The sequence below is a fragment of the Fukomys damarensis genome, unplaced genomic scaffold (assembly GCF_012274545.1).
Source record: "Fukomys damarensis isolate Sample0158 unplaced genomic scaffold, DMR_v1.0_HiC HiC_scaffold_15, whole genome shotgun sequence".
In the NCBI taxonomy this organism is placed as follows: domain Eukaryota; kingdom Metazoa; phylum Chordata; class Mammalia; order Rodentia; family Bathyergidae; genus Fukomys; species Fukomys damarensis.
In genome coordinates, this window is record NW_022900927.1 from 50,557,255 (window position 1) to 50,571,456 (window position 14,202).

The 14,202-nt window shown below is 36.3% G+C and overlaps 1 protein-coding gene across 3 annotated transcripts in view; it reads right to left on the bottom strand.

Moving 5' to 3' along the window:
• Positions 1 to 1,524: 1,524 nt before the first annotated feature.
• The window catches only part of Kitlg (KIT ligand), a 77,773-nt gene continuing 65,095 nt past the window's right edge, over positions 1,525 to 14,202 (bottom strand). For 2 of the 3 annotated variants that reach the window (XM_033763828.1, XM_010629783.3), the window contains exons 6-9: positions 13,678 to 13,787; positions 12,972 to 13,039; positions 12,166 to 12,242; positions 1,525 to 5,770 (exon numbers count right to left, since the gene is read on the bottom strand). In XM_033763828.1, coding sequence (XP_033619719.1) covers positions 12,203 to 12,242; positions 12,972 to 13,039; positions 13,678 to 13,787 — 218 coding nt within the window. In that variant the 3' untranslated portion in view covers positions 1,525 to 5,770; positions 12,166 to 12,202. The remainder of the gene's footprint in view (positions 5,771 to 12,165; positions 12,243 to 12,971; positions 13,040 to 13,677; positions 13,788 to 14,202) is intronic. The other variant, XM_010629782.3, reaches the window with a different exon arrangement.

Below are 14,202 nucleotides of genomic sequence, written 5' to 3' on the forward strand. Positions count from 1 at the left end.
AAAACAAATGTATCTGTGCTGAACATGTACAGGCTTTTTCTCATTATTCATTATGAAATATAGCTTATCCACTTTACATTGTATTTATTCAAATGTTTTTAGGCACTTGCTGAAAATAACATGAAAGAATAGATAAGGGTATAGACAGTAAGCTTAGATAAAATAAAATCATTCAGAGGTAAGATTGAAGCAGAGTTCTGGTTGCATGGTTCATCACACTGTCCTCTCTACCACTGTATGTATTTTAAACTGTCCATAATTTTAAAAGTTTAAAAGATACTATCAGGCAGTAAAATAGATGATACTCATTCAACATTCACTTCAGTTCAATTCCATGAAGTATTGTTGGCACTAAATTTGAAGAATACAGTAGTAGTATTCAGGGGTCCCGTCTTCGTGTTGTTAATGGCTTAAAGGGGAAGATAATTAGCAATCTAATAAAAGGGGGGCACATTGAGTTTATATTTTATCCTGAAAACAATAAGAAGCCATTTACATGTTTTAAGAAATATTACATATAACATGATGAAATGGTTGAAAAAGGACTAAAGAGAAGCAATGTGACAATGTTTGAGGCTGTTTCAGTCATTTATGTTTATGTTTGTGGAAGTCTTGTATACAGAGTGTCAGAAGAGGGAGCATCCACAAGCAACTCTGAAAAGAAAAGTTGGGTGAATGGCTAAGTTTCCTAAGGCTGGGCATTGTGGTCCCAAAGGCCAAAGGCAAACCAAGGGCTATGTCAGACAATTATGTGTTGCCTAAACTAGATAAGCCATAAATCTTACCACTTCTTTTCTCAGAAAAAAAGGCATTTTTGTGGATCCCAGGAAAAGTGTCTGTATTTCCTACTGTGGCATCCAAAAGTCTGGTCTGACATATCTCACTGTGTGTTTATCTCTAAAGTATATGCAAAGAACACATATGTTTGAGTGGATGAAATAGGTGAAAAATATTACAACTTCTCGTTTAGGAAAATGCTCTTCAGACTGCATGTTATCCTCAGTCTATGAAAAATGTATTATCTGTATAAGTCTTAGCCAAACACAAGCTTCTCCATGAGCCTCCTCATTCCGTATCTGTCTTCTTGCATGCCCTAAGCACATAACCCAGACCTGTTTGGTACATAGGAGTTACTTCACTGTGACTTCATATACATTATAGTGATGTTCAGATCTTCCCAATTAAGTTTCCTAATTAAAACTCTTCAGGGCAGTGTGTTAACTTACCTTTATCTTCCTTGAATACAGTGCCTTATTTTAATGCCAATAAATACTGAATTAAAATTATTTATTATCCTCTTGAATTTGTATTTCTCTAAAATATAGATGCATAACCAACCCTTTCATGAAAAAATTGATTTTAACAAATTTAAATTAACAGATGCTCATCCAGGTTGTGAACATGTGTGATGACCCTAAGAGATCAAATGACAGGGCAAGTTTATGAGTGCATAAAATTCTTTATTTAGAACAATAAAGTATATGTTTATATAATGTAATTTCAAATTCAAACCTGTATAAAAGGGTCAGGACATATACCTATTTTAAAAAGTACACATACAGTATATACACATACACATCACATTTTACAACCTTTTTTATTTAATTAAACTTCAGCCATAATAAAACTATTTAGAATAGTGTTGACATACATTTATATTACAATATGCAAACTCTGATCTATGACTGAACTAGCATTATATCTGTGCATCCATCTAAATGTCTGAATACTTTTCAAGTCCATTGGTTTAAAAAACAGTGGCAAGTGGACATGTTAACCATGCTTTGATGCTTAGAATACCAGAGAAAGGGCTACTTTGTTTGAAAAATTATATTGAGTCTTGCATCTCAAAATTCAAGTAAATGAAAATATCATAGTTTTGAGCTCAAACAATTCTCATCTTAATTATATGTTTAGGAACATTAAAAGAATGTAGTTGGAGATGTCAGTTATACATTACAATGCTTAGCAAACATTTTAGGATCATAAATGTAAATTTTAACATGGATTGTTTTTAATACAACATCTTCTTATGAAATGACAGTACTATTGTTTTATCTTTACAAAGTCATTTCAAAAGACTAGTTGGTGGGAGGCAGCAACACCATAAACTGTGTGACTGAATTTTAACCTGAATGGATATATTTTAAAACTAAATTTAAAATAGTATCAGTTCAAACAAAATAAGCTGGCTTCCTTTAAATTCTTGTCCCACTTTCCACTTTTCAAAATTTATTTTCTGGATTATCCTTTTGTGAATTGGTTGCAAAATATCTTTTGGCATTCAAAAACTGTATGAGTATCTTACAGCTCCTGTTCTTAGCTTTCAATAAAATGAGAACATTCCAATGTTTATTTTGGTGCATTTCCAAATGTCACGCACATCTTAAAGTATATCTTACAGACTAAGATACACTACTAATTTTCTTTCTTCGGAGGTGATCCAAAATGTGTATTTAAGCAGGATAAAAGCCATCTCTTGTATATATGGTTATTTAATTCTCCCTACTTGCAACTGAATTTCACTTTTACTAATGGAACCTATTTACATTAGGAACAAAAACAGCATAAATTTTTTATGGTTAAAATGCTTACTCATAGAGAATGGAGTTGGATAGTTTGTATGGGACAGTTTCTGTTGTGCTGCATTTTAATCTGCATTGTCAGTCACATAGCAGAAAAGGCTCACCCCGAATTTATCATAAATAAATAATTGAGACTCTAAGAGGAGAGGTGATCTGCCATATGACTTAATGGCAGAGTAGAGCTTCTGACAATTTTCCCAACATCCATTCTCACTCTGTCAAACTGTCTTTTTGAAGAATGTATTTCTTGAAGAACAGATATGGAATGGCTAAATGCCCCATATTAGAGTCAAATGTTAACACCTAAACCTAGCTGGAGAAACACTTTAGGAAACAATCATGATTTCAGAATGGATTTTTCTGTTCATTTATAGCTTTAGTTGAGTTAGAGTGCTAAAATAGACTATAAAACTTCTCCAAGTAAAATGTGTTTTATTCTTACTAAAAGCAAATACTTCATTATGGACACATCCTTTCTCATATTTTCATTTTGTATGAAGATAGGTTACTTAGTCTATTATTGTGTTACAAAATCAATTTGCCTCTGACTCATTAAAAGTGGCTGTGTGGTAAGCACCTTACATTATCATAGGTTTTCCAAGAATACTTAGGATTACTAGGCAGGCCCCACCTACCAGTGAGACAGGTTTGTTATAGATTTCATCTTGACCCAAGAGGTGCAAAGCTCTCAGTATACTTTAGAATCTACAGACTTTTGAGATCACTCTAATTACAAGGCAATTTTGAAACATTGTAGAAAAGAACTATTGGACATATGGCACCAATTTAGAAGGCGATTTCATGGTTCATTATCTCAGTAGTGAGTTTTCTATAACTTACGACAAAGGATATTCAGAACAAGTGTGGGATCAAATAAGCAAAGATATATGTATATTTCTATTCCAAACCAGGTATGATATAATTAAATGTCCAAGCAGCTAACATCCCAAATGATGTTCAGCACTTTTCTATTTTTCATGCACTTTACTGGAGTTCAGTGTTTTATAAACTGCCAATCCATTTAACTCTCAGTGAACCAATACATTTAATAGGCAGGACACATCTCTCCTCCCCAACCATGACAGATTTCATAACTTCCTAAGTTTATTAATTAAGACCTTTTTCTTGAGTGTTAAACCAAACTACTAGCTTTGAGAACAAAAATGTATTTCTTGTACTCTCAAACTCAGAAAACAGCATTTCCATATACCCACATAAACTGAAATCACTGGATAAAGAAACCAAATGACTAGCCTGAGACTATCAGTCTTCTCAATCTATACACTACCTACACATATAAGTCATGTTAATCTATGCCTACTTTCCTCAAAACAATAAATGCCATACACACAGATCGGTCCTTCAGTAATTAAACTTCCCCAGTTTTACTACTAACCAGTTGTACCATGGGATATCTGAGGGCCTGGCAAGTTAATGCAGCTTCCCAGTTGACTTGCACTTACTCTTAGAAAAATGTCTTGTGCTGGAGGAAGCACAGCGCTTTAAAGAAGAAAGAGACCATAGAAATCATTTGAGCTCTTTGGTACAAAAAAGAGCAAAGGCCACAAACCAGAGTTGTATTTGGATTAGCTTTGAATATAAGCTAAAATCCAACCATACTAGAAATTCTTAGATATTTGAAATCAAAGAAGAGCTAGCATTTAGTTTTTCATGCCCTTTTGTATAACAACATTAAAAATGGTCATCTTATGGTTATAGTACATGGCAATAACATCATTACAAAGACCAAGTTTGAATGAGAGGCTTTGGAACCCTTTAGATATTTGTGTGTTAAAAGAATTTTCATCAAAATGAAACTGTAGAAAAGTCACTGTTTGACTTTATTAAGATGTTCTTTTGACTATTAAAAAATTGACAAGGGGAACTAACATAGCGTATTACAAATTTTATTTTAAAAGTATAATGTCCATCTTGGTAATTCCAGCCAAATTCACTCTTAATATGACAGATGCTGTCACATATTTTAAATAGCAAACTGACATGCATAAGTACCTAAAGCTCTCTTTTTATTTTTAATTCATAAACTCTAATGAATATAGGGTGGCTGGTTTTAAATAAATTCTTCCTTTAAACAGATAATGATGATTACACTATAAATAACTAAAGTTTCCTGATTCCTTCCATTATTGTAAAAACCAAGTAAGCTAGTTTTCAACACCCATATTAGCATGGGGGTGTGATTTTCTAACCTTAGATACTAAATATCATAATTTAGGTTTACTCTCTCCCATGGTAGATGTTGAAAATGGGACCATCATACATTCAGCATTTTCTCCCACATCCGGCTACATAACTCTGATTATTTTAGAGTATAAACATGTCCTAATATAATTTGCAAACACAATTTATACACTCTAGAGTAGCCACGGCAAAAGGCTGACTTTGCCAGGGACGTCAAATATCCTCCTTGAGACATACTGCCGGTCAGGGTTCACAGCTTCCTCCTGTGATGACTCTTTTGGAAAGGCTTCCCTAAACTGAGGTGTGGCTCTTCTAATTCAGTACAGACTCTCCTGCATAGACCAAATCTTCCAACCACGTCCATTTCTCCAGCGGCATATGCACATGCCTGGTCTATGTCAGGAAGAGATCAAGGTTGGACTCCTCTCATTAAGCAGCAACCACCACGCTGACACCCCTGCACCCACCACTAAGTTCCCACTGCTTCCCACACTACACAGAGGCTGTTGCTACTGACTTTTTGTTTTTCCGTATTGTTTTCTAGATCTCTTTGAGAAAAAGTTGTTCCCTTCACTAGCCAGGCTGAAACCTACTTGCACAGACTGGGGTAACTACAGGCTGCAGATTGTAACTGAAGAGTAAAGCTGTGTGTTTTCTCAGCATGTAAGACATCTCTGGAGCCATGCAAATGGTGCGTGCAAACTGGGACACGTGCTTCCTCTACCGCCATCACTTGCAAGTTCTGAATGAGACCACAGGACCCTCTGGTCTTTAGAATAGAGTGCTGTTCCATGCAAGTTCTTCTTTATAGATGATTAATTCAGTGCCAGTTTCACAGTAAAACACTCTGTTCCAAGTTCTGAATCATCCATATGAAGTCATGGGTAGCAGGAACACATAAAGATGAGGTCTGTCGCTTCCGACAGAATAGGAATTGGTTTAAAGCTGCTTCATTTATGAAGCAAACATGAACTGTTACCAGCCTAGAGAAGAAGGAACAAAAGAAGAGGTTATGGTGTGTTTTCTTTCTACCCTCTTTTCTTTCTTAATAGCTGAATCTTTGCATAAGCCCCCAGACTGAATAGTAGATTTACTGTGTGTACTGAACTTGGTTTAAAATAATTGGGTAGATTTTTTTCCTAGTAGATCCTCCCTGGAACACTTGAATTTGTCTGAAGGAGGCAAATTCCGTAAGGGCCCTCAACTCTTGAAACAGTGCTTGGCATATAGGCCCAGCATGTACTTAATGATGTTTCTAAGAATGGATAAACGAATCCATTCTGTGGCTTTCATACCTCCAAACATACAACCAATTATCTCAGTTCGTGTAGGAGTGTTACCGAGCTATTTAACCTTGAGTTTCTCTAGCAAGGCTTTAACAGGTGCTAGATAAGGAGGGGAGGGGAGAAGGTGTGAAGGTCAAGGTAGCGTCTGGAGAATGGGGAGTAGAGAAGTGAACGAAGATGGAGTCCCTGTCCTAGGTAGAGAAGTTGTCAGAGGCCACCAGTGGGGAACAGACTCCCAGCCAATGAGCAGCTAATACCCCAGATGTCTAGCTAGGTGCTAGTAACCACTGCTCCCTGCTGAGGAAACAGCAGCTGCAATGGGTAGGGAATTTAGCTTTGTGGTTCCACTGCCTGCCTTGCAAGAACCTGAGTTCGATCCCCTGTACAAAAAAAGAAAAGAAACAGCAGCTGCAAGATCTCATTCAATATTTCCATTCAAAAGAAAAACCGAACTCCTTGCCCCGCATTCTGACAGCGGCCCCGATGAGTTTCCTTTGGTCTTAGTGCAATAAATTGTACTTGGGAAAGCAAGAAAGTCTTGCTTTGTCTTAGTTCTTCAGTGTTGGAGCTAAACCACTGAGCCTTCATCAGATTTTTAAACTTTCCAGTAAAATATTTGTACATCTTTATGTGTTTTTTAAAAATTATACATAATATCTTTATCTGCCAGAAAAATCCCCAAATGAATTGTATTTTGCGTTCCTCTTTCTTCTTCCTTAATTTATTTCCTTACTTTGTCCTTGTTTATCAATCCTAGAATTGTAAATCACTGGTTTCAAAATATTGTGATCATTTTGCAGAATAAACATACAGTCTAAAAGTATGAATAGTCAGAATTACAGTATTTTCCCCGGGCTCTTTAAAAGTCATACATTCAAATGTGTATTACATGACCAGACAGAGAACTCTAGAAACTAGGAATCCTTTCTTGAAAAGCAGAATTAAATCCAGTAAGAAAAACTAAAAGATACTAAGAGAAAACTTCAGAAATCCAAAATGTATGGAAAATATTTTTTAAATAAATGATGGCTACCAAGCAAAGGGGAATCACAAAAAGTGAAAGGATATTTTTAAAAGCTAGGTAGATAATGTGAAATTCTAGGCTTAATTAAATGTAGACAAGCAAGATTGGAAATTTATTTCTATTTTTGTCCCTGGGTCACTTAGCAAACAAAATAAACTTGAAGACTCACCACTGTTTTCCCCATAGAACAAAACTACAATTTTTATAATGATACCCTGAATTTCTACAAGAGCCTCATGAAATAAGGAGGACAAGTATTATTATGGCCTCAGTTATACAGTGATGCATTGCTTAATGATGGGGATATGGTCTGGGAAATGAGTTGTTAGGCTCATCGCAGAGCCTAGGCTAACATCACAGAGCACGGGCACAAACCCATATGGTATGCTTGTTGCACACCTGATCTTACAGAATGACTGACTGCCCTACGTCATATGTGTGGTATATTTTTAACCAAAGCATTGCTATATGGTACATGACTGTGTGCAACACTTAACGGGTCAGAAGACATTAACTGATTCATTGAGGATCCTACAACTAGTTAAATTGCACAGCCAAAACTTGAACCCAGATATAATCCTTTGTAATCTTCTGTTTCAGTGGGGCCACAGAAAGAAAGCACAGAGACACAAACCTCAAAGCGACAGAAAGTTTTAGAAAAATATCTGATAAAGATCCAAAGGTATTGGCAATTGGCAACCTACCATTCCCAAGCCCTGTACCCTCAATGTTCAAGCTTGATCTGAGCTTTTCCCCATTCCAATTCTAAAATCTATTTTCTTCTAGTTTAGAATTATAGGAAAGTCCTGGATTGTGTTTCTTTTGTCAATCTCCCCACATGTGTAACAATCATAAGAATTACTTTGTACATTTATCATGGCGAGGTAGTCAAGAAACCACTGACAGTACATGATAGAAATACATGCTGTTTACAGACAGCCTTTTCTATGACCAAGCAATCTCTCTTGCTGGATCTTGATTAAGAATCTTTGTAGATGACTCACAAATTCCAAATCTATAATTTCTAGCCCCAATTGTAGTTCTGTAGTTCCAGTCTAACATACTTGGCCATTATTCAGTTCAACCAGTAAATATCAACAGCTCCTCTTTACATCCTATTTTTTTTTAATAGCATTTCCATCTGCTAAGTTCCATTAGCGCTAAAACATCTGGGAGTCCTGTCAAGTGTCACATCCCATTAATAATGCCAGTGTCTCCAAAATGGTCCATAATTTCCCATCTCCAAGGCTCTCATCCTACTTCTTGTGGCCATTTTCTCACATCTGATTGGAAGACAGGCCCCCAGGCGGACTTCTGTCCTCCAGGTCAGTACTCCCGTTCTTCTGACCACATTAACACCTGCTTACTTCTCCAGAACCTCTGCTTTGATGGTATCTTAATTTCTTCTTAAGCCAGAAACAGTTTTTTACGCTACCTAATGGAATACAAGCCTTTGTTCTTAGAATTCAAAGCTCTTTCAAGCTCAAGCCCGCTCTATGTGCTCAGTACTTTTTACCCTTTCTGTGTGATTTCCACCGGAGTCCAATTGTACAAACCGACTGTTGAACAGTTTGTAGTTTGGGGCCTTCATGACTTGGTTTATGTTATCTGCAGTAAAATTAATCATTTGGCATTTCTAATACACGTGACCAATAATGCAAGATCTAGTGCAGTATAAATGCTTCCTCCAGTACTTATAAAATAATGCCCTTCTCCTGTGCCTGGCAGGTTCTCTATCCCTTTAAAGAAGAGATAGATGTGGGTGTGTCTGGCACAATTATAAGGGATGCCATCCAGCCCAATATCTTCAGTTGTGTTCAGTTCACATTTTATACAAATGTGTACAATTGCACCAACTTTGATCTCTTACTGCATTTTTCTCTGTAACCTTTCCTTTGCTGCTCTTTGAACTTTACAGACTTATAGTTCACTTTAATAACATTAGTATCATTTCCTTTTGTAGGATACAAGTAACTTGAAGATATAACTAGGTTCCATCCACCAATGCACGTATAAGAGTTTGGTGGAATCATATCTGTAGAAAGACAGAAGAGCACGATTTTCCCATATTATACTAAGATAAATGAAGGTTTATTCCTTTCTTTTAAGTTGTACTACATACAGCCTAATACATGAAGAGATCTAACAGGCTGCCACACGTCGACAAAGTAGATTTTTAAATTTTCATATAAATCTTTTCATGTGTGATATCAAATAAATACAACTTTAGTGTATATTTTCTTAGAAGCAAAATCTCTCATTTCTAGTTCATTATTTAATTTATCCATATTCTTCCTTTATATTTAAAATTTAGACCCTCCTTATGTTTTGTATTCAAATTACAAGTTATTTCCTTTGGAGAATTAATCACTTCATATATTTTCTATTCTAGTGTTTCAATATTGATCATGAATTATTTTGTTTTAGTTGGTGAAACTTCCATTTTCAGGATGAAATCTTTGCCATAAACCTGAGTCATTTGCTTCTTTTCTCCTTTCTCCTTAACTAAGACTATGATTACTTTAAAATATTTTTTCTTTTTTTTTTTTTCAGTAGCTCAGGACATTGAGCTTGTGAAGCAGGTACAGTGCCACTGAGGTATATCCCAGCCCATTAAAAATTTTGAATTCTTATTCATATATATGTATGTTCGAGTATGTTTTTATCTCCAAAAAATTTTATTCTTAGACTACTGAATTTTCAAGGATATTCCTATCTCTTTATGCATTTATTCAACAAATATTTATTTATCACATATATGTGTAAAGAATAAAAGTATAGTTTGGTGGGGTTGCAAAATTAAATACAGAAACAAATAACAGTTTATGATTTCAAAAAAATATACAAAATGTCTATGTAAATAATTCTATGTAAATATCAAGAGTCATTTGAAATGTAATCAGAGGGCCACAAAGAGAGGTGGTTACTCAGAGTTTTGGAGGAGGTGGTATCTGAACTGAGTCTTAGGAGGAATTTGTGGAGATAAAGAATAAAGTACTTGATGACAGAGAATTAGTCACTGACTTCATTCATTCTACACCACCGGTTTAACGCTGACTCAATAAAGGGGATGAATTTCTTTCAGAACAATTCTAGGCTTCTTTTACCTGCCTGTCTAATCTGATTCATTTTATGCATGAATAAATTTCATACTTTCAATAAAATTAAATAAATATTAGACTTCCCATAATTTTCTTTGCTGTGTGCCGCTTGCCACACCACTGACTAGAACAAGCAAATTAATCACACATATGCACACAGACACAAGACAAAGACAAGCCCAGCTTCACACGAACCATGTCCCTTAGAGCTCAGTTCAGCTTTCATTAAGGTCTCATTCATTCATTTGGTTTCATATCCGACAAACATTCACCAAGTGTCCAGCAATGGACAGACACCAAGTAAGGTGCTTGGACACAGCATGAGGCAGACACATCCAGCTCCTGTCCTTGCTTGATATCTGACTACCAGAAATATGCAGAAGTTGCTCGACTGTCTTGGCTTTAAAATGCCATCTTTTCTCCTCTTAAACAAACTGCTTAGGTTTTCCCATCATAATCCACTCTCCAAATGCAACAGAATAAGCACCACAGTTAAAAGTGAATGACTAAAGATCTGTGTGGCAAAACAGGATCCCCGCAAGGCAATCCAAAAGTCCAACAACACAGGACACTTCTTGAACCTTTAAGAATTAACCATTTAGTGTGTGGTTTGCAGGTGTCTAATAAAAAGGAGATAAAACAGGAGTTAAAGAATCAGTGGGGTTTGTATTGGGCAGAGAAAAGGATGTCTAGAAAAAAAATACTTAAGCCCTGGAACTATTGCTTCAGAAAATAAAAAGTGTTTAATTAAGAACAGAAAAACTGAGCGTAGAGAAAAAGTATGATGGTAACAGTTAAGAGAGAATGCTATCCATGATTTGGAGACAGTAACCCAGCATATGACTAACCATAAAAATAAGGGAGCACGTGGAGTAACAGGATTAAAGTGTTAGATGTGTGCTGTGTAATTACTATATCCTGTTATATCAGGCTGTTGAAAATGATCTTTTCAATGAGAAAAGTTAGTTCCTAGAGGAACCTGCTTTCTCTGGGGAAGATTCAATCTGGAGATACATTTCTGAATCTGGGACAGAAGTGACATTTGGAAGGGCAGGGACCTGGACGGAGAGACGAGCTCACCAGACCACACCAGTAAGTAGTCCTCTGAGAGGAGAGGGATGCAAGGAAGACCTGAAGGCTCATACACCCCTGTGGTAAAATGTGCGCAAGAGCCAGGGAGCAGTAACAAAATTAGTGAAAGTGAGGGAGAGCAGGAACCAGTACTGGATCAAGCCAATGCAATGCTGGGCACTCCCTCAACTGTGCCTGGGGCTTGGGATCAAGGAAAGGAGAGAAGAAAAATGATAATGAACATCAGTCACTTCTGGCCATGTCCTACTCTCCTTCTAGAAGAGTCCCTCTCCGAGCCTGACAGTCACAGCGGGCATCTGTCCCTGGTGTAATTCCATGCATCTTGGTTTCTGGACTGTGATAAGCCACACCTATTACAAGTCATGCGGCGGGTGGCACTTTGCCTTGACAGTTTTACTCTTGATTATAAGATACTTTGACCTTTTCTCCTAAATCTTAAAGTGGCAGGGAAACATCTGTGTTTTTTTTTTTTTCCTTTTTCAGCATCAAACAAGTGGATAGTGTCATGTTACAGTGGTCACACCTGAGTAGAACTGGTTTTATTTTTCATTGTTAATGTTTTGCTTTAGTCCTAATTTGTTCTATTTTCCTTGTCTAATTTATTTTCTTCCCTCATAAATGACAATCAATTGTTAATTTTTTATATAACTCCCATACAAGATGAATTTGCTTATCAGGGCTAACACTGTTTACCTTTCAAAACTTGAGAATACACAAGAGTGAGATACGCACAGTTCAGCTATGTAACTACTTTGTTTAACGTACTGACAGGTTCTTGATAGAGGACATAATAACAAAATTTGTTTCTAAAGTTTGGCTTCTAAGTTCTTATATGGTTCCTGCTAAATATGTGAGTTTGAATTCTAAAAACTTACCAATGCACGAAGGTAACAGTGTTGATATAAGCCACAATTACACTTCCTGAAACTCTCTCTCTTTTTCTTGCAACATACTGAAAAAGCAACAAGAAAAAGGTTTACAGTACTTGCTTTTGGACAGAGATTCTGAAGTACACTATTGTAAAAGGACTTTTTCCTGTAAAATGCAGTAGCAAAAGATGGCAGAATTGGGCTGGAAGCTGTACCTTCATAAGCATCACTATAAAGAAGGATGATTTTCTCCGTCTCAACACAGTCTTCCCCAGTGGTTAAGTATATACCCTTATATACAGTTAATATTTATATATAACAAATGATACACACAGGCACAATACGACAGGAAGAAACATGTTGAGAATTCTAAGCAGAGGCAAATGTACCCTCAGAGACAAATATGTGAAGGTAATGCTTCAGGTAAATGAAAATGTAGCAGCACTAGGTATGGTGATGCACACCTGTGATCCCAGTGCTATGGGAGGCTGAGGCAGGAGTATCACAAATTCCTGCCTAGCCTAGACACAGAAACACCTTATCTCAAGATAATTTTTAAAAAATTGTTTTTAAAGGGGTGGGTATGGAGCTCAGTGCAAAGGCCCTGGGTTCAATTCCAAGTACTACAGAAAAAAAAAAAAGTAATATTGAAGATACCATGAAACACCAGAAACATGGAAAAAATTGGGGACACATCGGTTGGGAGCTGCCTCATGAAATTTAACTTCTTGACACCATGGAAATATAGATACACAGTAAGAGAAATAAGAACATCATGCTTGTTTATCCACATATTTAGCAAAGCAAAATACCTTATCTCATTATCTTCTTCATTAATCTGTATATTTTCACCTGCTCTTGTAAGATTTGGTTGTTTCTTCTGGGAAAAGAACAGTGATATATATTGTAAAAATGTCAATGAATGATTGTTATAATGTGATAAAGTATGAGCCCTCACTTTTTATCTTTCACGTCAGTAACTCCAATAATCCAGTGTGTGAAACATTTTTGCAATAAAAATTATAAAAACTGCATGTGTTATCAACTCAAAAATTTTAGGACATTGGGGTCAAAAGAGTAAAAACGAAACTGTCTTATTTAAAGAGTAATCAAATTCAAAAGACAGTTCTAAAAGCTGAGTCATGATGATATACCACAGTTTAAAATTTTAGACAAGATTTAATATGAAGAGAACAAAAGAGCCGCAATTCAAAATAGCAGTAACCCAAATGGCACTTCTATTTGACTTTTAAGCACATCAGATGATTTGCAGCATCTTGTCTTCCCCTTTTTATTTAGCTGAGAAACCTGGTCCCATTGCTGAAGTGTGCGTTCTGAGCCACAAGGGTTATTATCTTCAAAGCATACTGAGGAAAGGTGGGCAATTTTCTAAAATTAAAAATAAATTTAGATTATAAGTTAAAGGGAAGCTCGATGTTTTGTCAATAGGCTCCTTTTGGGGGGGAATAAATATGTAAGGTGTATCAAGAAGGACAAGAAAATAGTAGCTATACTTACCTTCCAGTATAAGGCTCCGAAAGCAAAGCCAATTACAAGAGAAAAGAAAGCGGGCAGAGCCATGGCTGCCCACTGCAGGCTGGGGTCGCCAACAGAATCTGCGGCCTTGCCTGTAAGGTAAAGAGCACGGTGGTGAATGTGGTAGGTCCATCCCAGAGGGTTGCCCATTCTGCTGTGGTTGTTCCCATCCGTTTCCATAACATACTCTTGACCTTTATCTGTTTAAAGTACTGGAAAGGCTGACTTTTCTGCTGAGTATTGTTTTTGCAAGGCAATATAAATACATATAACCTCCAAAAGATGAATGTGTTTAAAAAAGGAAAAAAAAAAAGAACCCACAGACAGAAAGAACTCTGGATGTTCATGCATATAAAACACAGACGTGGTATATCCCAGGGACAGGGCATGATGCCTTCTGTTAAGCAACTCTATCTTCTGCGTCTTTATCTTGTAACACCTTTTCATTTTTCCTTGCTTGACATCTTGACCCCAAATACTAGGATCATATTTTACAAGCTGGATCAC